Source organism: Apus apus, chromosome Z (assembly GCF_020740795.1).
Source record: "Apus apus isolate bApuApu2 chromosome Z, bApuApu2.pri.cur, whole genome shotgun sequence".
In the NCBI taxonomy this organism is placed as follows: domain Eukaryota; kingdom Metazoa; phylum Chordata; class Aves; order Apodiformes; family Apodidae; genus Apus; species Apus apus.
This window is the reverse complement of record NC_067312.1, coordinates 13,475,205-13,498,586: the sequence shown is the minus strand read 5'-3', so window position 1 is coordinate 13,498,586 and position 23,382 is coordinate 13,475,205. Positions and strand designations below refer to the sequence as shown.

General features: G+C 36.7%; 1 protein-coding gene across 5 annotated transcripts in view; it reads right to left on the bottom strand.

Moving 5' to 3' along the window:
- Window positions 1–23,382, bottom strand: part of NIPBL (NIPBL cohesin loading factor) — a 151,495-nt gene that overhangs the window by 26,566 nt on the left and 101,547 nt on the right. For all 5 annotated transcript variants that reach the window (XM_051642398.1, XM_051642402.1, XM_051642400.1 and 2 more), the window contains 10 exons: window positions 16,066–16,248; window positions 11,917–12,114; window positions 11,685–11,756; window positions 11,507–11,596; window positions 10,628–10,731; window positions 8,996–9,082; window positions 6,610–6,841; window positions 5,786–5,937; window positions 3,088–3,168; window positions 1,972–2,072 (listed from right to left, as the gene is read on the bottom strand). In XM_051642398.1, the coding sequence (XP_051498358.1) occupies window positions 1,972–2,072; window positions 3,088–3,168; window positions 5,786–5,937; window positions 6,610–6,841; window positions 8,996–9,082; window positions 10,628–10,731; window positions 11,507–11,596; window positions 11,685–11,756; window positions 11,917–12,114; window positions 16,066–16,248 (1,300 nt within the window). The remainder of the gene's footprint in view (window positions 1–1,971; window positions 2,073–3,087; window positions 3,169–5,785; window positions 5,938–6,609; window positions 6,842–8,995; window positions 9,083–10,627; window positions 10,732–11,506; window positions 11,597–11,684; window positions 11,757–11,916; window positions 12,115–16,065; window positions 16,249–23,382) is intronic.

Below are 23,382 nucleotides of genomic sequence, written 5' to 3'. Positions count from 1 at the left end.
TAACTATGACATAGATTGACTTCTGCAAGAGTTACACCTCTGGCAATCTGAGGTAGCATAACAAGACTTTGAATTTCAGGTGTCTTTAAATTGGTAAATCCAGTACGAATACACTTCACATTTCTCCCATGACATAACTGCAGAAATAGTATGGTGTTTACTCATACATACACCTGGAACCCATGAGTGGGGCCAGATGCCTGGATCTTCCCTGGTGGGCAGTGGTGGGATGGGAGGGTCCCCCTCTGCTCCTCACTATGAGCTTGTGCAAGTGCCCTTAGTGCATGGTGACCAACCTCTTCTGCTTCAAGCACGGGGTCAACGTCTACTGCCTGGCACGGGCCACCAGGTGAGCATGGTGCAGTCAGACCTGCAGGGGCTGCAGGACAGCAGCTACAGCCCCAGCTGTGCCCTCTGTGGGACCCCCCTAGAAGCCTGCCAGACTGTCCACCTCATCTGCTATGAAACCCCTAAAACTGCCATTTTTGGACACTATGGGTCCCTGAAACCGCCAGAACTGGCAGTGCCTCTTCCTCAGGTGCTGAGCGTGGGGTCCCCCTCGCCTCCCCTCACTGCTGAGGACCTGGGGTAGGGTGTCCTTGTGATACCTGTGGCCCTGGCACGGGGCTTGGCCTTCACTGGCATCGTGATACTGCTGGTGTGACTGTGGCGGGGGGTGGCTGGGGATAACTTCTCCTCCACCTCCCCATGCAGCACTGACACTCCCTCCCCCTCAATACCACCCAAACTTCCAAATATCTCCACTGAATAAGTTGTTTTCACCCACTCCTGTGATTATTATTTTTTTTTTAATTAAAAAACCACGAGTACACAGGTGGATGGTTGGACAAGGTGATCATAGAGGTCTTTTCCAACGGCGATGGTTCTGTGACTTTGTGACGAACACCACCCAGTGCCACCCTTGACAATATAAAAAGGTGATAATCCCTGACCTCCTTCTCCCCAGATGACCAAAATACTAACTGGGCACAGAACAGACTGCAATTATTATCTTTGACTATTTTTAGAGCGAAAAAACTTTTCCTATCAGACCAGAGTTAGAACTCCACAGATTAACAGTGCAGTCATTGTGGTCTTGAGACAGTGTCTTCCTTCTGGTACAGGTCCTAATTCAAAAAAGCTATCTACCACTTACGGTCCTACACTACCACCTTCCTACTTGCTAGATCTCTCTGATATCTATAACCAAACAACAGAAAATACTAGCAACAAACACTTAAGTTAACATTAGCTTCACTGAATCAACTTCAAAGTTTCAGTGTATTTCCTGTTTAGACAAAATCTTTAACTGACAATTTGTCTATTTCTGAAGGCAAGATGAATGCAAGTAAGAAACAAAATAAACCACAACATCAGTAGAATAATTTGAATTAGAATAGTTTGAAGTGTCCCAACCTAAATTTTAACTGAAAAAAGATTCAGTTAAAATTCAGCTCAGGTCAGATAGTTACTAGGATTGAACCTTCACTTACACTATTGTTCTGAAGTTGCACTGATGCCTAGCTGAAGCGCATAAAGGACAGATAATGAGAACAGAGTAGTTCCTCAATGAAACTAATTAAAAGCAAGATTATACTGATCTCCTTTCTGCAAAGACTTGAGTGTTTCCTCAAATAAATTCACCTGGAATTTTCCTGTTAAATTTTAGCAATGAAGAAATTATCTAACTCCATGCAAACAGAACTAAAGAATTTTCCAACAAAAAAATTCTGAATGCACACTAACATCACACGCATTTACACCCTTAATGAATCAAAAAATATTTGTTTTTTTTTTTAAGCAGGCACAAATATGACATAAGAAACAGTGATTACTATAAGACATTTGTCAGGCAATTGCTCTTGTTTTAAATATCAGCCTTTAAAGTAGTAGTTAATACCGAGGCCTAAAATCCTACAGAAGTGTAAATGCTGCTTTCTACTAGTTATTAATCTATGTCAGAAAAATTACCTGAAGTTTCTCAAACTCCTCTTGCTAGTTGGTAGTCTTGCAAGGGAAGTGAAAATTTCTTCTAGTATTAACTGTCTATGTTTTTCATACCTGGAGAACACCTATTTAACAGTGATATGATTGTCAGAAAATTATTTACTGTTACATAAAATGTTGCTAGTTAAATATATTGCTCAAATTTATATACAGACATGCACTTCACATGAAAGATTATAATTAATGCATACCTTTTCTGATCCATTTTTTTTCAAAGCAAGTATTTATTTATAAATACATCAAAACTTCTACAAATACAGATTAAAAAAAAAATTGAAATAACATAAATGTGTAATAGCTCCTAAAAATACCTTCTGTTAAAAAACTATGTCAGTGGTAGAATGCACTGTATAGGAAAGTCAAACAGTGAAATACTGAGCTTTCAGACTCTGGTACAGAGCAAAACTCCATGGTAACAAATTACATACAGTTGTAGAGCACATTTGAGTAAAGTTTTACTTCACATCCTAATATTTAATGTTTGCTTTACACAAAATACTCCTTCTGTTTACAGGACGGAATGCTCCTCCTTTAGTAGAAGAGAATACTGTAGTATCTATCATCCTTACAAAGATGGAAAACTACCACTTGAATAAATGCATCTGTATTGCACTGAAATAGTACTTTATCTGCCCCATGAATTGTTCACATAGCCACTTCTTTGGAAAATAATTTATTCTCTTACATACAAGTATCCTACTAGTTTTGATAAGACATTCCATTGCATAAACACAAGTCTTAACATAGGAAATAAGGAAAACCACATTGCTAAGATGTCTTAAGACAAGAAAGGATAGGTAAGAGGAAGGTGTTTCTGTTTACACTTTTAATAACATAACAAAAATTAAGAATTTCCTTGCTCAAGTAGGGTATTTCTTCCTATATAGTACTCTGCATGTAGGGGCACCCCAGGTAGATTTATTTTTGTTTCTAGATTATTAAACAAACTATAGAATTATGCAAGAATAAAATTAGTACTGATCTCTAATTCTTTACCAGAGAGAAAATACAGCCTGTGTAAATTCCCTAATAACTCTCAGAAGCACAGGAACATAAAACTGCAAATTAAAAAGTACTTACTGCAGTCACTAATTTGATGGCACATAACTGTAGTTCACTGACATTTTCTACAAAGAAAGGTGTTATTCCCATAGATGATACCTACCAATGGAAATAAATGATTTTAAGTATATTTGACTAGCAAACATATTTATGCACTTTCCCAAGTAGGTTATTCATTCAGCAGATAAGGTATTCAGCAAGATGTAAAACTTCACATTATTTGCAAATGAAGTTATTAAAGGATACTGGAGAAAAAGTCTCTTTTCCCAAATAACAAATTTAAGGATGAGAAGAAACAACCTCAAGTTGTGCCAGGGAAAGTTCAGATTGGACACTAGAAAAATCTTCACTGGAAGGGCTGGCTGCCAAGCATGGGAACAGGTTGCCCAGGGATGTAGTTGAGGCACCAACTCAACAGATATTTAAAAGTCATGTAGACACTTAAGGACCTGGTTTAGTGGTGGGCTTGGCATTGTTAGATTTATGGTTGAACTTAATGATCTTAAGGGTCTTTCCCAACCTAAATGGTTCTATGATTCTGCATTTGAATACAATGAGGTTACATTTTTCTAAGTGTACAGGAAAAGCCATTAAAGATTTAATAATGATATATTCTTCTTCTGCAGATTACTTATTACACAACAAAGCAGTCATTCTCATGTTAGTAATTCAAAAGTTTGTACTGATTTCATAGGAAGGCAGGAAAGAATGCCAGGAGACCTGCATGGATGAACAAGGAGCTGCTTGACACTCTTTTGACATAAGAAGAAAGATTTCAGAGGGTGTAAACAGGAACAGGTATCGGGGGAGAAATACAAAGAAGTTGTCCAAGCAGACAGAGAACTAGCCATGAACATCTAGGGTAATAAGAAGGGTTTCTACTGGTACTTCAGTGATAAGAGGCAGAACAGGGAAAACGTGAGTCCTCTCCAGAAGGAAACAGGAGACCTTCTTGTGCAGTATATGGAGAAGGCTTAGGTACTCAAAGGCTTTTTTGCCTCAGTCTTCACTGGTAAGGGCTCTGACCATGCTGTCCAAGTCATGAAAGGCAAAGGCAGAGACTGGGAAAAGGAAGATCCCCCCACTGTGGGAGCACAGCAGGTTTGAGACAATCTATAGAACCTTAAAGTGCACAAAGTCCATGCGTGGTTCATAAGGGAGCTGGCAGATGAAATTGCAGGCCAATTTCCATCATATTTGAAAAGTCATGAAAGTCTGGTGAAGTTTCCACTGACTGGAAAATGGGAAACATAACCCCCATTTTCAAAAAGGGGAAAAAGGAAGACCCAGGGAACTACAGGCCAGTCAGTCTCACCTCTGTGCCTGGCAAGAGAATGGGGCAGATCCTCCTGAAGGCTCTGCTAAGGTACATGGAAATATGGAGGTGGTTGGTGGCAACCTACACGGCTTCACCAAGGCCAAATCATGTCTGACAAATTTGGTGGTCTTTTATTATTGAGGTGACAGCATCGGTGGACAAGGGAAGAGCAACTGATGTCATCTACATGGGCTTGCGCAAAGCATTTGACACTGTCCCGCACGACATCCTGGACTCAAAATTGTAAGGATACGTGTTCAATGGATGGACCACTCGGTGGATGAGGAATTGGTTGGATGGTCACACTCAGAGACTAGTAATCAGTGGCTTGATGTCCAAATGGAGACCAATGATGAGTGGCGTTCCTCAGGGATCAGTAGTGGGACTGGTGCTGTTTAGCATCTTTGTAAGAAACACTGACAGTGGCATTGAGTGCAGCCCTCAGCAAGTTTGCTGACACCACCAAGCTGTGTGGTGTAGTCGCCACGCTGGAGGGAAAGGAGATCATCCAGAGGGACCTTGACAGGCTTGAGACATGGGCTCATGCCAACCTCATTAAGTTCAACAAGGCCAAGTTCAAGGTCACAAATACAGGTATTTGTGTGTACAGGGGCAGAGAATGCATTAAGAACAGCCTTGAGGAGAAGAACCTGAGGGCGTTGGTTGATGAAAAGCTCAACACGAGCTAGTGACGTGCACCTGCAGCCCAGAAAGCCACAGTGTCTAGGGCTGCATCAAAAGAAGCATGGTCAGCAGGTTGAGGAGGTGATTCTCCTTCTCTACTCTGCTCTCATGAGAACCCACCTGGAGTACGACATACAGCTCTGGAGCCCTCAACACAGGAAGGACATAGAGCTCCTGGAGCAAGCCCAGAGGAGGGCTATGAAGATGACAAGAGGGCTGGAGCACCTCTTCTATGAAGACAGGCTGAGACAGTTGGGGTTGTTCAGCCTGGAGAAGAGAAGCCTCCAGGGAGACCTTACAGCAGCCTTCCAGTACCTGAAGGGGCTATGGGAAAGCTGGGGGGGAAACTTTTTAACTAGGCATGTAGTGATAGAACAAGGGGTAATGGCTTTAAACTGGAAGAGGGGAGATTTAGGTTATACATTAGGAAGAAATTCTTCACTGTGAGGGTGGCGAGACACTGGAACAGGTTGCCCAGGAAGGCTGTGGAAGCCTCATCCCTGGAAGTGTTGAAGGACAGGTTACATGGGGCTTTAAGGAACCCCATCTAGTGGAAGGTGTGCCTACCCATGGCAAGGAGATTGGAACTAGATGATCTTTAAGGTCCTTTCCAACCCAAACCATTCTATGATTCTATGATTCTATGATTCTATACTTTGCATTCTCTCTAGGAAAAAAATCATTCTCAGGTGGAATTCTTCTGATAAAACTTACCTGAAGAATTGTTGTATCAGTAAGGAGCTGTATCTCTAGCAACTCTGACAAACTGCTTACAATGTCACAAACTTTGTTATACAACATCACTATAACTCTTTGCTTGTGCGTGGAACACTTGGCACGTTTTGCTTTTGAACTTAAAACACCACCTAGAAAATAAGAAGTGTTTTCATTAATTTTCTTAATGTTTCATATCAAATATGATAAAGATCATCCTTCTCAAAAAGTGTCCCCAAAACAACTGCTTGACTATAGCTTTGTAAAAGCAATTACTCACAGAATAAAAACTGCTCAGTAGCATCAACCAGAAAGCAAGAATTTCAAGTGATACTAACTTTCCATAATTGCTTTAAGTTCTGGATTCATAATTTTTAAGAAGGTTCTTGAAGTTGCACACCTGTACCTAGAGGTATGTATATGACAACTAAATGCTATATGCTAAACAGTTTTCAATGAAAAAAATTAATTATATACAGAGAAATTATAACTATATATAATAACTACACACTGAAGCTGAACCTCAGACAAACTTCTAAATACTTTGGTTGCACTGACATTATTGCAGTAAACCAACATGTTGTATGACTAAGTTATTTTTTTTACTCTACACATCATCATCCTTAGACTAACACAAAATATTACTAGCATTACTAGTGTGCTATATGTGATATGGAAGAACTATCAGCATAAGAGTTGCATATAAAAATTTTAATCCAGAAAGTTGTATCATGAAAGAGTGGATTATGTTTTTAGGGTTTTTTTTACTGTGAAAAGATTTTTTTAGTATGGAAAGATGACTTAAAATTTCTCAGCATACTAACCACCATGAGGATCCACTCTATACACGGGATCATACTGAGGATAGAGAGTGTTCTGCAAATGAAATTTTGTGTATTGAATTACTCTTTCTATTACGTCCTCAATATATACAGCTTTAGGCATATTTGGTGATGTCATAATATTGACAGCAGTAAGACAAGCATCAGCAGATTTTGTCACTCTTTCCATAATAAGATCTCTCCATAATCTCTCCTCATCTTCAGTGTCATTGTTCTGAAACAGGCAGGAAAAACAGGAGAGTGTGAACATTCCTTTAAAACACATATATAAATGCACTATAAAATGTGGGGATTTTGATACTAAAATAGTTTGGTTTAGAAATCAACTGTTTGTTTTACTAGCCACATGTTTGTAATATGACACCTTAAGTTACAATTCTTCAAAGTCTTACTGTATTCTTCTGCTAGAACACAAAGAAGCTTTCTGTGTATCATTGGGAAGCACTATGAGGAAAGACTGCCACATACATAAGCGAACACTGATGTACCTTAAGCAAAATCTGAACTCATTCATCTAGTGTTTTCTTCAGGGGCCTACAGACACCAGTTGCTGCTTTCATCAGTCTAATTACTGCCACTAGAGGGAATTCTTACACAAAAAGACTATTACAAGTCACATGAAATTCTTAAGTGTATGACTTTCTCTGCTTCACAGACCAACCCATCTCTTAGCAACAGGTTTAAAACATGTATTATCAAATATGTCAATTTAGATTTAGCACAGGGGACAGAATCTCTGTATTTTTGTGTTTGTGCAACTTACAAAAACAAACATACATGAGGTTATTTATGATCACTCAGCACTACTTAAATATTTTAATAACAATGTTTATCGCAAAACTAGGTAAAATTTTTCACAGGTTCTCTGGTAAAGACATAGCCTACAAAAAATAAGAATCTTTCTTGCCTATATGGCGACATAGTACAAAACTACTGGATTTCTTTGTAAAAATTAATGGGTTGGTGAAACTGTATTAACTTTCTCCCTTCAGGTAAGAGAATCTAAAACAGTACCACAGTGCTTTATGCATATGTATATTTGCAAAATCACCAGAAATCTGGAAGTCAGGAGATTCCTGTAAATTTCTTGCACAGAATGGCTTTAAGTACTTTGCTCCTTACAGAGACGAGGCTAAGAAAAAAGCCCAAGTAGGTTTAAATATTTTGTGTTTTCTTCTTGCCCATTAATCTTGGAAATAAAAAGAATATGCAAGTGCATTCTGCCATGGATACAGGAGATCTTCACTGCACAGTAAAAGAAGTCAGCTTACCTCTCAGCAGGGGCTTTCTTTTACCACAGTGATTTGAATAATTTTTAATAGGTTTTAGGAAAAAATCTAAAACTTATTTGGCTGAAGATTGCTTCTTTTTTTAATCAAATATATGTTTCTAAATTGGACAATTTCATTAATTGCTTAATAATCTTGAGTTTTACTACAAAAAGCTAAAAGAAAAATATCAGTTTCTAAGTGTTAGCATTAAGGCTTACTCACAGTGAGGAAGAGCAAGTAAACCAGCACCTTCTTCACCCTGACTTTTCATATTGCTAAAAACACTCAGAACATATCCTATGCTGGAACCTGAAAAACCCTACAAACTATCTAGATAAAAGTATTTAGGTGCAAATAATATGTCTCTAGTTATCATTTGCAAGTTCCAATTCTTCCTTTCCAATATAAATACTGTCTGTTTCTGCAGATCAAGGTTATTTTCCCATAAAATTAATAAACTCTGCTCTTGCTAGAATACTGCTTTGAATAGGAAGTGTAGAAATAAAGAAATAAGTGAAATACCATATGTCGTGGTATATCATAAAACATACAAATCCCCACATAGATCTAGGTATGTCAGGACAAAATCCCCTAAAATCTTAAACTTCCTGGTAATTTTGTTTACATTGACAACTTTTATTTGGAAGTGTAAGAACAGACTTAAGCAAAACACTTCCTTCTTTCCTGATCCTCAGGAGAATACATTCTACATAAAAGCTGTATTCCTTTCATTGTGTAAGGGATTTTTTATGGACACATTCTAAAGTAGCAATGAGACGTCCAGCAGTGCAAATTACACCAGTTACTATGAGTACTTCAGGACAAAACCATAGTATTTAGAATTAAAACAAAAGAAAAGTTGCTTCCAATACACATTAGTTATCAGTACTATAGCAAAACATGTTTAGTACTGAAGAAAGTTAATCAATTGGATTTAACTTCAAATCTTAAAATTTGGCAATCTCAGTCACACACATATTACACAAAAAATTCCATTCACACCTATACCCAGTATTTGAAAGTATCACTAAACAGGACTAAAGTGAAGACAACTCTGTTCTACACAATGTTGTGAAATTATGTGATTTGAAACTCACATGGTTAAGTAATGTAGAGAGCTTTGATCCATCTTGAATATTCTTCTCCAAAATATTCAGGACTTTTACTGTTTTATCTGTTGACAGCTAAAACAAGAAAAGAAACACATGAAACAACTGCCGCAACATAAATGCTTCCAAACTGCTGAAAAGAGTGTCCACGCATGAAAGACTGAACTTGCTGTATACTCTGAAACACTTAAATTGTAAGCAAATTGGATCTGCTGTGGTTTCTGTCACAGAACAACTGAGAATGCTGATAACATAACTGAATCAGGTGAAATATATTCCAAAATTGTAATCAAATTGCATTTTCAACCCAAAAAAACCATAGAAATAAACTTAAAAATGTGTATCTGTAACTGATGTTATATAGTTATGCACTTCTGCTTCTAGAAACAGAAATTTATCAAATTCAAGTATCAATCACGAATTCTAACCAACCATATAGAGCTTTATTAGGAGAAAATCCAAATTCCATGAACAAGTAGAAATAAAATTCCCTGATACTTGAGTGCTAATAAAAATGAAATCTATTCTTAATATCAGTTTGAAGAATTAGCATGCTGAAAAAAGTACCTAAAACTCACTTACTTACAATTACGATTAAGTAATTTGTAGAATATGATAAACTCTAGAAGAGTTACTTTCACTGTTACTACTGGAACTCATCTTTAGAAGGAACAAAATGCTGATTTTAGGTATACATCTAGGCATGTTTTTGTGAAAAATAGCCTACAGATGTTAAGGGTGAGAACTCTCCAGAAAGACACACTCAGGCTGACAACTCACTACAGAGGAAAGTAGTGAGACTGAAGAAAGTTCAGGAATAGTTTTGGATTAAAGAAAACCCTTCAGAGTGACTATTACAATAAGAGGTGATACAGACACTTCATAAACACAGTCATGAGTAAGCAAAGTGAGAATTTAACATAAGACTGCAAAAGGCAAGGATAAGGAAAGCAAGGACATTGTTGCTAGGGGTGTGATAATAGTTTGCACTAATAAAAAGTTCCCTTGACCTGAAAACAAGAGGAGCATGGCAAAGAAACCATACTATGTGGCAAAGAAATCATAATATGCAGTCTACAGAAAATAAATCTTAGTATCACCTAAGGTGTTAAATCCTCTAAGCTTGAAAGGCATTTTTGGAGAGAGGGAGAAAGCAGACAAATCGGTGTGACACTGGCTGTACATCATACATTTACATTGCACTGATGGCATATAACAGAAAGGATGGATTTTTTTTACTTTGCCAGCAGGTTCTGCTTCACTGTGGTTGCTCAACACCAGCAGTAAAGAGCAAAGCCTATAAAGTTGACATGCTTTTGTGAAAGTAGATTAATTATTTTAGATTTTACTGCTCAGGGATATGTATTACACAGTGGAATATAGTCAGCATTGACAGAGAAGAATCATTCAAAAAGAAAAGTCTCAGCTTCAGAGACAGCAACAGTTAAGAAGCTGTAACTTTTAAAGCACTTCAGCTAAGTCAGCAGAAGCACAACTCTCCACAGCATCTGTCACTTGGACACTTGAAGAGGTTGGAATGTTACTGCAGTGAACATAACCTTTTGTATGTTTATAAAAAATTACATATTCAAAAAGAGTTAAAAGACTATGATCATGTACCTTGTCCATAATGCCCATTGCTTTGATTTTTGCAGACTCACTACCCAACTCACTAAGCTGATGTTTTCCCAGTAGCAATTCCTGTGGAATCTCATCATCATCACCTTTAAAAAAAATTTAAAAATTATCAATCATATTTCTAATTATACTGTACAGAAATCAGTATTTTACAGCTGATATGAAAAAGCCTACTGCAGGGAAAGAACCAATTTTACAAATAGCTAGCATCTAATAGTTCCAAATAATTAGCATCTAATGAAGGCTGGTGACAACTTCTGGATGTGTTAAAACAATGACTACCTGTTAAATATGACTGGTTCTGAAATATCATTTAACAGCATGAGTTATCCACTTCTGAGAGTTATAAACTAAACATTTTAATATAGAAATGCCATTCACTGCAGCTCTTCTGCCAGCACTCTCACTTCAGTAAAAAAGAAGGACTCTGCTGCTTGAATTGAATAATCAAGCTCTGTTTGATCAAAGTCACAACAGATGTAAAATTATGTACTTCACACACTAATAGCAAAAGAACCATCTTATGTTGGTGTTGTTTTAAAAAATATGTATGATGGAAGGTGACACCCTAATGACAATCCAAACAGGTATCCTCTCCAGTCCAGGGGACTACTACTTGTCCCACGATTTACACTTCTTTTGGATTCTGCAGGGAGGAGGAAGAGGACCTTCTTCCTGCAGCAGCAAGCGAAACTAAAAAGGTAAAGGCCACCAGCACTCAAGGTGGAAGCCATATAAATGCAGTACACCCTAACATCTATCACAGGCAACTAAATCACCAAGAAAAAAGTTTGAAAATATTGAGACACAAAATTTTTGGTGTTTCTTGTGATTCTATTTTGAACATTTCTGACACATTACCAAAAGCTGTAAAATCCATGTCTTCTAAATTTTCCAAAATATTCTCTATTGAAGCAGTAAACCTTTTGAAAGTTGAAGAATCCATCATTTCTGGTGAAAAAACAAATTTAAAAATAATTATTTTTTCATACCAAAAAACCCCAAACCAAACTGTAGAGAACAAATCTTCTAAAATTACCTTCAGGTGTTAGTTTAGGTTCATAAGCTTTCCTCTTTTTTTGTTTTTCTTTCTTCTTCATTTTTCTAGCCACTAATTAAGAGAATAACGATAATATAAAAAAATAAAGGATTGTTTACATTTCTTACACATATTCAATGCTATGTGTAAAGATATTTACTTTTAAGTGTTTAACATATCAGTTAAAATGCAGTAGTATTATGGAATAAAATTAAACTTTAAAAATTATTACCATCACTAAGGGCAGGGGGAGGAGAATAATCATCCATATCAGAGTCATCAGGACTGCGATTGCGGTACCGGCCACTACCAGAAGTCCTCCTTCCTTCATGATAATGACTACTTCTCCTGTGGTCACTAGAACCTCTTCTGTCATGTTCCTCATACTCCCAAGCTTCATCTCTATCCTTTTTATGTCTTTTACGAGAAGCTAGAAATGAAATGCACTTTCAATACAGATACAACATTTCTACTTTTAATAGCTCAAAATTAAAGATTTTTAAACAAAGAAAAGGCATGTAGATGTGGTACTTAGGGACATGGTTCAGAAGGGACTTGGCAGTGTTCGTTTCACAGTTGGCTTCGATGATCTTAAAGGTCTTTTACAACCTAAATGATTCTATGATTTGCAAGTTAAACACTATTCTATAGCTGTTCTTGAAAACCAGTGACACTCTTGAAACTATTACATAAAATTCTGTTAATAGTATTACTCTAATGCTGTCTTTTGATTTACATGAAAACTGTGCCTGAAATTGGCAAAGATTCCAGGAAACATTAAAAAAAAATAATACAGAGCACTTTTCCTTTTAAGCAAAGTAAGTAAAGTGGAACAAATAAAAATAAGTTTCATCCTTTTGTAAAAAACCACCAAGATAATTTCTTCAGTTATCTAAATGGTGACTATCACTGGGTAGCAACAGTCAATATTCCAATTCAGTGATTGCTTTGCCCATCTAACACAGTAAGTTCCAATAAGACCTGGCAATCAAGTTCCTTAAAGATACTCTGTCCTGCCAAGACAACTAAACTTTTTTTTGATACATATTGCAGGAAATTCAGTATAAAGGAGAAAGCTGGAGTCACAATTCTGGGCCACAGACCAAGTCAGTACCACAGAAAATTATTATAACAAATTTTCAGTCAGGACCAAAAAGCCCAGCAGAGTAAATGTTGAAGAAATTGAGATAAATATTCTATACCAAAACAGAAATGTGGTGGAAATAAAGTTGGGGAGCAGAATCGAGTATTCTCTGTTATTCTCAAAGAAAATCTTGTGTGTCTTGAAGGGGAGAGGGTGCTAAGGTGGAACTGAAAAAGAAAGTGGAGGAGGTAGCTTCATCCATGAAATCAGCCAGCTCTCCACTGCCTAATGTAACAGGGTAACTGGGCTAGCAAGGAGATGTCTTACACAGACTGTGCTGTGAAAAATCAAAACAGCTCTAAAACATCACATTCTAGACTAGCAGAATTAATGCTTGTGAACTTGCATAGAACAGCCCTGACATGTGTGTGTCTCTGTCAAAGTCTCCTGAAGTAGAGAGAGGTATGACTGTATATTGGTTTTGTTTACACTACTGTATACTGTGCTGAGAAAATGGTTCCAAGCATTTATACAGAACTGGAACTGAACTTACAAGTTCTCTACACAACTCCACTTTGCTGAGAAGCATAAGAAGCATATGAGGATATAGTCACACCTGGTACAAAGACCAGGATTCAGTCATTAGCCAGTTCAAGCTCAGAATTAATTAAAAAATTAAAAACATTAAACCTGAGGTGATACTAATGCTCTACACTGCATGCTAGAGGGCTCCCACTTCTGAAGATGTAATACAAAAACTTTTGCACACAGGTGGTCCAAACCTTTAAAGCAGTAACTTAGTTCAGGCTTTGAACTCTGCTGTTTCTGGATCTGACTTGTTTATAGATCTGACTTGCTTCTGGAAGCAGCACAGTCACCTGTACCCTAAAACAGCTGAGAGTTAACTGCAATTAAAGGAACGGAGGGCCATCTTGGGTATGTGGAGTGAGCATTTTGGAGAAAAAAGTGTGTTATGGGAAAAGACTTCACACATCTTAACTGTTTTTCCCCAACCAGACAGTATTTTGTGGAGACAGATGACATCTGTCACCACAGCTGACAAATCATGAGTATCGTTTTAAGCTCTGTAGGACGAATTCTGATCCCAGCTACACCTCCGTGACGAATGTAACTTCCAGTATTGCTTTCCCACAAAATTTTAAATTGATCAGTTTATCAATGCTGCATGACAAAACAGAAAGTGTTAAACTTGTGCTGGTTCTGCAGGCCAAGTAAGATGAACATAACTTATTCACAATCAGTGCTCTAAAAAATGGATTTTGAAGTAGATAAAATTGACTAAAAACATAAGTATTAATAATATTTCAAGAGCTAGTATTAATTTTACACACAAAGACTATTTGGAATAAAAAATTTTCTTCTGAATCCTGCCAAATACTTATGCAGTGACACACTTACTGTATGAGGATGATTTAATAAATTTTTCGTTTCTCATAATTTAATGGAATGCCCCTTCTTCATGAGATACTCAGAGAAATTTCTTCTATAACAATCACTACTTAATATTTTTTAAAGTTCAATTTTAGACAAGCAAAAGAATTCTGAAATACATATATGTAACAACACAAATCTGTTAATTATACTCAGAAATCTTTCATTCTTTTTGTGTAATTTTAATTCAATTCAGTTCCACAGTATCCTTTGAGAAATATTACATAAACCGGGTATCCTCAATGAATTATTTGGAATGATGGCCAGATCTCTTGAATGGATATAATTAGATGATCTTTAAGGTCCGTCCAACCAAAACCATTCTATGATTCTATTGTTCTATGATAATGAACCTAGAATTCCATAAAGCATATAACTCCTGTGAAGTTTTCCTGATTTTTTTTTTTTTTTTAAATTTTGTATTTAGGAATTTCAACAGTCACTGTCGCTAATAGGTAGATTAAGGTATCTGAAATTATTGACAATTGTCTCCATTCCCAACCAACTTAAATAATTTTTCTTTATTTTTTTTTCATTTACTGTTCCAGATTATTAAGATCAATAACAGGTGATACAATAAACAGAGAATGCAGAATCCTAAATGAAGCAAATAATAATTAATCCTTTGCCAAAATGAAGACTGATTACAGATTACTTCAAGGTCTCATACTCATAGCATCATTATTCAGTTATAATTTAAAAAACCCAACCAAAAAGAAAATAACACTATTTTCTGTCTCTTTGATAAAGACCAAAGGTACCGCTATTATAATTTTTATGTGAATTGGTGCATTAAGTACTGAGTATCTGTTGTGTAAGAACTTGAAACATATTAAAAAGCAGAACAAACACATTTTTCACTTTTGGACCCTAAGAAATACTTAAAAGCAAAACATTATATTTCACAAAAGTTCAGTAAGATGTTTACATGGGCGAAGATGGAAAGATTCTAAACTTGGGAAAAAATGGCTTTAAGCAAGATACCTTCTTGGTTTAATAGCAATAGGCACTTCTCCTATAGCCCTGCATGGGTAACACAGCCAAGACGGTAACTCATCCTGAACTGACTCACTCCATTTTAATGGCGTTTCAGTACTGGCTAACTGAACTATCATAGGCACAAACTGATTACGCTTTTATTAGCAAGTAGGAATTAACTTCCTAACTCAGAAGTGTATAACAGGTTTTTTTTACACTTAGGAACTTTATCTCACTGCACAGCAAAATTCTAACTACAAGCATCCCGTTCTTCCTTTGAAAACAGTTAGTTCAAGAAAAGTACAATTACCAAATGGTCTTTTAAGAACCCATCAAAAACACTTTTTCAAGTAATATGCTAGAGAAATAACAGAAGAAATAAAAATTTTAAGAAACTTCATAACAGTAAGACTCTCAATTTATTATGTCAGGAAAATTCTAGAAGGGATCCTTCACTTTTCTTATCAATACATCTAAGAATAATTTAAAATTTATTTACTGAACTTTTTCTTTGTGTATCTTTGTATTTAAGTTTTCTGTGCTGCTTTAGAGGGTATGTTCCTTAATCTGATTGGCTAAAAATGTTCCACAGCACAATTGAAAAAAATGTACCTCAGGCAGCTGCTTCCCATAAGGTAATTAGCAAAAGAAATGTAACAACTAGCTGCTTTTCACCTTGAGTGACAAATTTAATCCAGCTAAATTTCTTTAAAGAAAATAAAGTGTTCTTGGCCAAGTAGTTGTCGGGACAGGAAACTTGTTCACGTATGTTCTAAGGTAGCCAACTTAAAAAAAAAAGTGTGTATTTTTGTAAAAGCAAAATATTAGCTTTTTTTAGCAGTAGGAACAGAACAATGTACTACTTACATTCAAAAGCTTCTTCACTGTCATTGTCTTCATCAGAACTGATTTCAGCATATTTTGGTTTTTCATTAACTGTGCTACGTTTGCGCTTGTTCATTTTCACACGTTCACAAAGTGGCATGGTGGATTCAATTTCTGCCAGGAGCTCAGGAGGCAACTCCTTTAACACTGACTGATCTATGCTACCTATTAATGGAGAGTAAAAAGAGCAAATGTGAACCTGAAGATAAAAATAAGGGCCCAACACTACAGTCCTTTCTCAGGAATCTCTTACAGTATATCCACTAACAATACCAAAGTTAGGTATACCTGCATGTATTTGACAGTCCTTTATACAGTTGCATTTATTGTTCACACTACAATTATAAATTAACATAGTAAGTGGCATACATATCTCCTTGAATTAAAAAATATTTTGTGAGGCATATAAACATACTCAATTTGGTGAATTTCATTTATAAAATAGACTTGCTCTACTTCCCCAAAACTTAGTCTTAATTCAATTCATCCTATGAATTTAACAGGTCTTCTAACAGTGTAGTGAAATTAAGTATTCTTTGTGTGCCTCCTTGTCAGCTCTGTTTACTCTCATTCATATTATTTAGTGTACACAAGACAGAAAACTTTCCTGTTCCAGCAGGTAAGGACAATCTGTGGCAGATCCTCTGGAGTCCTATCCCTAAGCACAGGCCAAATAATTGACATGACAACCTCTGCCACTGATTTTTTCTTACCTCCCACTAGTAGTTTTACAATGCAACCAAAGTTGCTGCTTGATTTTGCTAGAAAGCAAAGTTCAAAAACTTCTGTTTACAGTTAGACAACATAACACCACTCTCACTCTCACTGAAATTTGAAACTACAGTTAGACCCATATGCAGTGACAAGGAAGGAGATGTACAGTGAGAATTTACAACTGATGCAAGGAAATAAATTAATTCCAAAGTATTTATTGGAGTTTTGTTTATTTGATGTCTTAACCCTTTCCATCTTCTTTCCCAAGGCATGCTATTTTTTTCAGAGAGGAAATCAGCTCTCAATTGCTGTACTTACACACAATTCTCAAAAACAACAACAACAACAAACTAAATTATTATTCCCTTTTTTAATTGCATTTCCTATATCACCAACTTATCTTTCAAAAATTTATTTCCATTTTTCTACTAGCATCCTTTCTTCTAATCCAAGGTAAGCCTTTTTCTTTTTTTCTTTCCCTCTTTAAACATCTTTAGCTAGAATTAGAAGGGCGTTACTATGAGAGGATAGTTTCCAGCAACACAATTTTTTAAAAGTGTCATATTTAACTTAAAATATTGGGGTTTTCAAAATTGCTACTGCACAGTTCACAGTATGGTTGACCACACTGCTGTGACATGATTATTCTTTGTGGTTTGGGCACTTGATTGAAGATGGGCAGAAGAATGCCAGATCAGTTCCTCTCTGGCGTGGCACAAACTGCATGGATGACAGTCAGGTCTAATGTGGATGCTGCATGAGTAGTGGTGTCCCCACACTGATACTTCATGTCTTTTGTAGGCCTATACAGTGCCTGAGAGATTTGGCTTGCATTCAGCCTTAGACCAGAGCAAAATTCACAAACACAAGTTTTAAGACAATTTCCACAGGTGAAATCAAGAGGGCCTCAGATCCTACGTCTCTAACAAATATTCTCAATTTTATGCACTGTTGGTAATTTAACTGAAATCAGCAAGACTACACACACAGTATAAAGTCTACAGTAAATCTGGCCAAATGCAGACATTGAAAAGCCAGCTACAAGTAAAGGAGCAGAAGTTGCACTGAACAGCCAAACAACAACCTCCTCGGAAAATCTCTTCTTGCTTTCCTTATTGGTTTAGTTCCCAGGATAGAACACAACTCAATCTTTCAAAAGAAATCAATTACCACAGTAATATCTCAACATAAATTAAAAAATAAGAATACAACTACTTTAAATATTTGGAAAAACAACTTTGTTTCCTTCTGAAAAACTTCAAGTCTCCCTGCGTCCCTCAGGGATCAGTGCTGGGTACAGTCCTGTTCAACATCTTTATCAATGACCTTGATGATGGGACAGAGCTTCTTCCCAGCAAATTTGCTGATGACATGAAGCTGGGAGGATTGGCTGATTCACCTGAAGGCTGTGCAGCCATTCAGCAAGATTTGGAGAGGCTGGAGAGCTAGCCAAAGAGAAACCTAATGAGATTTAACAAGAGGAAGTGCAGAGTCCTGCACCTGGGAAGGAACAACAGAATGCACCAGTACAGGTTAAGAGGTGATCTGCTAGAGAGCAGCTCCATGGAGAAAGACCTTGGAGCTGTGCTAGATAACAAGTTATCCATTGGACAGCAATGTGCCCTTGTGGCCAAGAAGGCCAATGGTATCTCGTGATGCATCAAGAGGAGTGTCTCCTGCAGATCAAGGGAGGTTCTCCTCCCCCTCTACTCTTCCCAAGAGACCTGTCCTGGGAGTACTGTGTCCAGTTCTGGGCTCCCCAGTTCAAGAGGGACAGGGATCTACTTGAGAGAGTCCAACGGAGGCTATGAGGATGATTAAGGGACTGGAACAACTGCCTTACAGGGAAAGGCTGAGAGACCTGGGGCTTTTCAGTCTAGAGAGGCGAAGATTGAGAGGGGATCTAATTAATGTCTATAAATACATTAGGGCTGGGTGTTAAGAAGGCAAGGCCGAGATCTTTTCACTTGTCCTGTGATAGAACAAGGGACAATTTGCTTCTAGTTTGCATGGCTTTTTAAATAGCTAAGGAGCACACACCTTTACTAAAAAGTTACTCCCCAGGTTAATAAGAATGCCTCAATAATTTAGCTTTCTTAAGATCTGTCCTCATTGATGGAATAGCTAATTTTTTGGCAATGTGTATGATTACTGTACACAATATGCCTGAAATGGGATATAGGCAACAGTGTTCTTCAGTCATAGCTTATGCATATTCTGAAAGCTGCTACAAATATTAAACAAAAAAAAAAACAACCAAAAAACCCCAAAACAATAACCAAACAACCAAAAATTATCATAATAACAAAATCTTTGTCTCACTGTAAAGAATAGCATGCTACATTAATGAAACTGAATGGCAAACCACAGAATAACTGTAGTAACAATTACTATCCAAGAACCACATACATGAACAGTCACTTCTCCACAGCTTCTCCAAACATATGCAGTGCTGTCCATTACTTACATACTAGTTACTTGCTGGAGGAAGAAAATTAAAATCTGTAAGTTAGTTTCTGTTTGATTGCCATTATCAAAAGGTTTCTTACAGAAGGCATTAAAGAATATTCAGCTGTTAGTGAATATCCACTGACCATCAAGATACTTTTTTTCATAAAGCAATTATTGACAAAACATAATATAGTTACAGATCAGCAAGAGTCTTAGCTAAACATTAATTAGTTTGTAAGCCTCCCTCCATATTGTACTTTAATCTGAGAAGCTTTTCAAAGGGTTTTCCCATGCATAGAAGAAAGATTTCTACAAATATCTAGTGGATGTAGCATCTCTCTTCTTCACGTATGGCTTAAAAATAATGGAAAGGCACATCCAATCAATGGATCTGATTGAGGTTTCAGCATCTGCTTTTTATAACAATTTGATGGGTAGTTTCAAGTTTGTAGAACAGTCTAACTTTAGCTAAGATTGACATGTATCTAATCTTTAGAAGGATTAAATTTTTAGAAGGATTAAATTTTCAACTCAAATAGATCTCCCTCATCCAGGCAGATAACTGCCTTCAAGAAAGGTTGAACATGAAAGAACGAAAAAAAACAAAGTAAACATCATTATGGACTTTTACTGGGTCCATTCAATACAGATAGTAGTTATTTCTTGACATAACAATCAGTATTTTCATATCAGTTTCACCTGGCTTGACAAAACAACTTTGAAAAAACAGCTACAGAAAAGCAGATGACGCTTACTGATGCTTAGGTCAGATTTCCAGGATCAGAAGGGCCATTCCTGTCATGAAATCAAAACCAACACTAATAAACTCTCTTGTCTTCCCGGTAATTATTTACCTTTGCTTTCCAAACTATGGAAAACATAGTTCACATTTTGGTGCCATTTCCTACCAACTAGCAAGCCATCAAGATTCAAATACATTTAGAAACCTGAACTCCAAATTCCTACTTCCATAACTGTAAGAGACAGTTAACACAGCAGAAACAATCCATATTGATTTGCTTATATGGTTACTTTCTAAATACTGTGACATCAAAGCAACCTGTTTACATGCACATCTATCATGTCAAATGAACAAAGTGCCTGAAGGAAAAATGCCCCCAAAGACATTATCTGCTACCAGATTCTTCTGATTTTGGGGTTGACTAGTATACCTTGTCTTGCTGTTATTTCACTGAGGCCAAGCTCACTTTCCTTACATGTCCTCCTAAAGACATGCATTTGATAGAGGATGTTTGTCCCATGTGTATCACTAGCTGTCTAACTTTCTCAAGTAATTTTGGGTCACCACTGTAATTACACTGACAAAACCTCATATCAGATATATTTGCAGGAAAGAAATCAGTCTCTTTCTGGATTAGTTCAACCAACCTTCAAACTCTGTGCTAAATTGAATAAAATACACTCTTACTCCAAAACAAAAGTGCTGCCTTCTTGTTGGATAGCCATGTCATGGTAACTACAACATGACTCATAGCTTAATTCTACTGCAACCACTCATTCTGATAAAGCTCTATTTTAGATTTAAAAAAAAACAACAACAACCCAAAACTAAAAGAAAAAAGAGGGGATAAAAATACTTCCCTGTTTTATAAAGATGTTTGGAAAATAAACACCCTTTTCAAACAGTTAAGTACTGTTAAAGTATAGCACTCAGGCATTACAGTATAAAGGGCCATTAAATTACTGGTTAAAGCTAGTAAGTTTTTGCTAAGTCTCAGTGTGCATATTTAATTCTATCTTTTTCACCAGGCTGTCCCTTGAAATGTTCCAATAGGTTCTTTATAGGGCACACTGAGTCTTCAGTGACCAGAGTCCCTTAGCCCTCAGCTTCACACTCCTCCAAATAATTCTGTGCCTTGGAGGATTTCAAGAACAGAAGGGGAAACACAAGGAAATTGTAACCCTTTTCTCAAAGAAGAATTTCAGGTATGAGGAAGGTACATCTGCTTACAAGTTTGACTTTCATCTCAATATCATGTCATCAGCTGAAAAACACACCAACAAATGAATGCTGGTGAAAATATTCTGAGAAGTAGTGCATTTACTCCAGCTGCTTTTGCCTTTCCTCTCTCATTCTCTGTCTTAAAATTTACAGTCAGCTATACAGCTACATCCTGCAAACAGGATGTAACTATTGAGCCCCTTAGCCTCACCTTTTGACTATATCCATGAAGGTATAACTCCTGAGCTCAGCTTACACTCACACATGTTCCAGAAATAGGGTAGGAGACAGACAAGCCCTCAACACCAACCAAGGGACTGCACACACAGGATTCTCTGCTGCAATAAATACGGTAGGAGAGAGAGCAGTTGTTTTAGGAAGAAGTGTGTCCTATGTAATTCCACAGAACCTGATTGAATACATCTTTCAAAATAATTTTTCCTCATCTACCCCAATACTGGCAAAGGGAAGGCTCCCAGCCTTGGGCTGAACTAAAGAAGAGGTTCAGACTCCCACTTATACTCCAGTCCTTACACCTGTATTTGAAAAATGGGACCAAGCTAGGTAGGAGGGGAATCTGGACACAGCAATGGAATAATTCCTTGATACTGTACAGGTCATCATTGCCCACAGCTAAGCAGCACAGATTCAAAAAGGATTTATAATAGTACAAAATACCTTCAGAAGCAAATAACATTTTTTGATTGAAAAGATTTCCAAAGAGCACCTTGAAAGATTCAGGCAGAGAGCAGGGAATATACCCAACATGCACTCTCCAAAGATGCCAAGAGAACTCACATTTACATCAGTACCTGCATCTGTGATTTCCTCAGGCTATCTGATTGCTGCTCAACTATTGCCAGAAGTTTTATTCCTTATTGCTGTTCACTGGCTTTTTATCTTAAAAAAAGAAAAAAAAAAAAGAGAGAAAAAAAAAAAGAGAGAAAAAAAAAAGAAGATAAAAGGAGGCAGTGCTGCACGAACCCCCTCATTTTTATGACCCGGTGTCAGGGGATCGCTCTAGGATTTCACTGTCGTTGTTTTTGAACATAAGTATTGAAATGTAAGCCAACTCTGTTTATTCAATTAAAAAGCTAAGGTGCTTTTTGTAAAACCCAGCATGTAATCTTCCGTTTCTATTTATGTTTGGAATGTGACATTCATGATGTATTTTCCTGGCATTGTATTCTGAGTAATTAAAAAAAATGATCCATGGGGCATTACCTAAGAAAAAAAGACCCTAACTAAATAAAATTTAATTAAACCTCTTGATTTTTCTTCTCAAAAAAACCTCAGAAAAGCTCCTGTATAAGCAATATAATACAACCAAGATCTTTGCAGAGAATAAGCAACACAAATGCCATTATTTGTCTGATTTGTGACTACAGGCACATTCAGAAATCTGTTTTTTCCTCACTCAATCTATCATGGAAACATTCTCAGCCTTTGTCATTGAAAACATCATATGAAGCCACTCTTGTTCTATTTCTCCAACATAAGTAACAACAACAACAGACTGCTGATGTTTTAGCTTTCAATATAAAATACGAGAGGAAAGTTGCTTAGAAGATAATTAAATAGTGCATATATTTAGGGAACCTTTATTTGATGCAAGCCACAGTTCAGTACTGTGAAGAATGAAAAAGGTCTCGTATTTTTCTGTTCATTGATAATGTTCCCCCCAAAAATTTCTAAATTTCAAGTAATCACTTCAAATTTTCTTACACACAGTCACCTAAAGAGCTGAAAATGTCAAGCAACAGGTAAGTTAATTTAGCAGAAGCAAACGTGAGGCTTTCCCCTCTTTGTATTTTGCCAATTCAAACCTATTCCTGCACATAAGCCAAGCAATTACATTTATATTTAAAAACTTGGACACATGAACAGGTCTGCATTGAATATTGTAATTGACGCCAGACAAACTGCTGGCCCACATTTTTACATATTCCAATGCATTGCTGCAAGAATTATTTAAGCAAAATAGCCTTAGCTATTCCCAGAAGTAAGAGGAACCTGATCAAGTATCCACATCCCCAAATCAAAGGCATTTAAAAAAAAAAAAAAAATCTCTGTCAAACTAGGTAATAAATTTCTATCGCTTTCATCTGTGAAAGTAATTTTTCAAAAATAAACTAATTAAACAATATGTTCCTAAAATCTACAGAGAGACA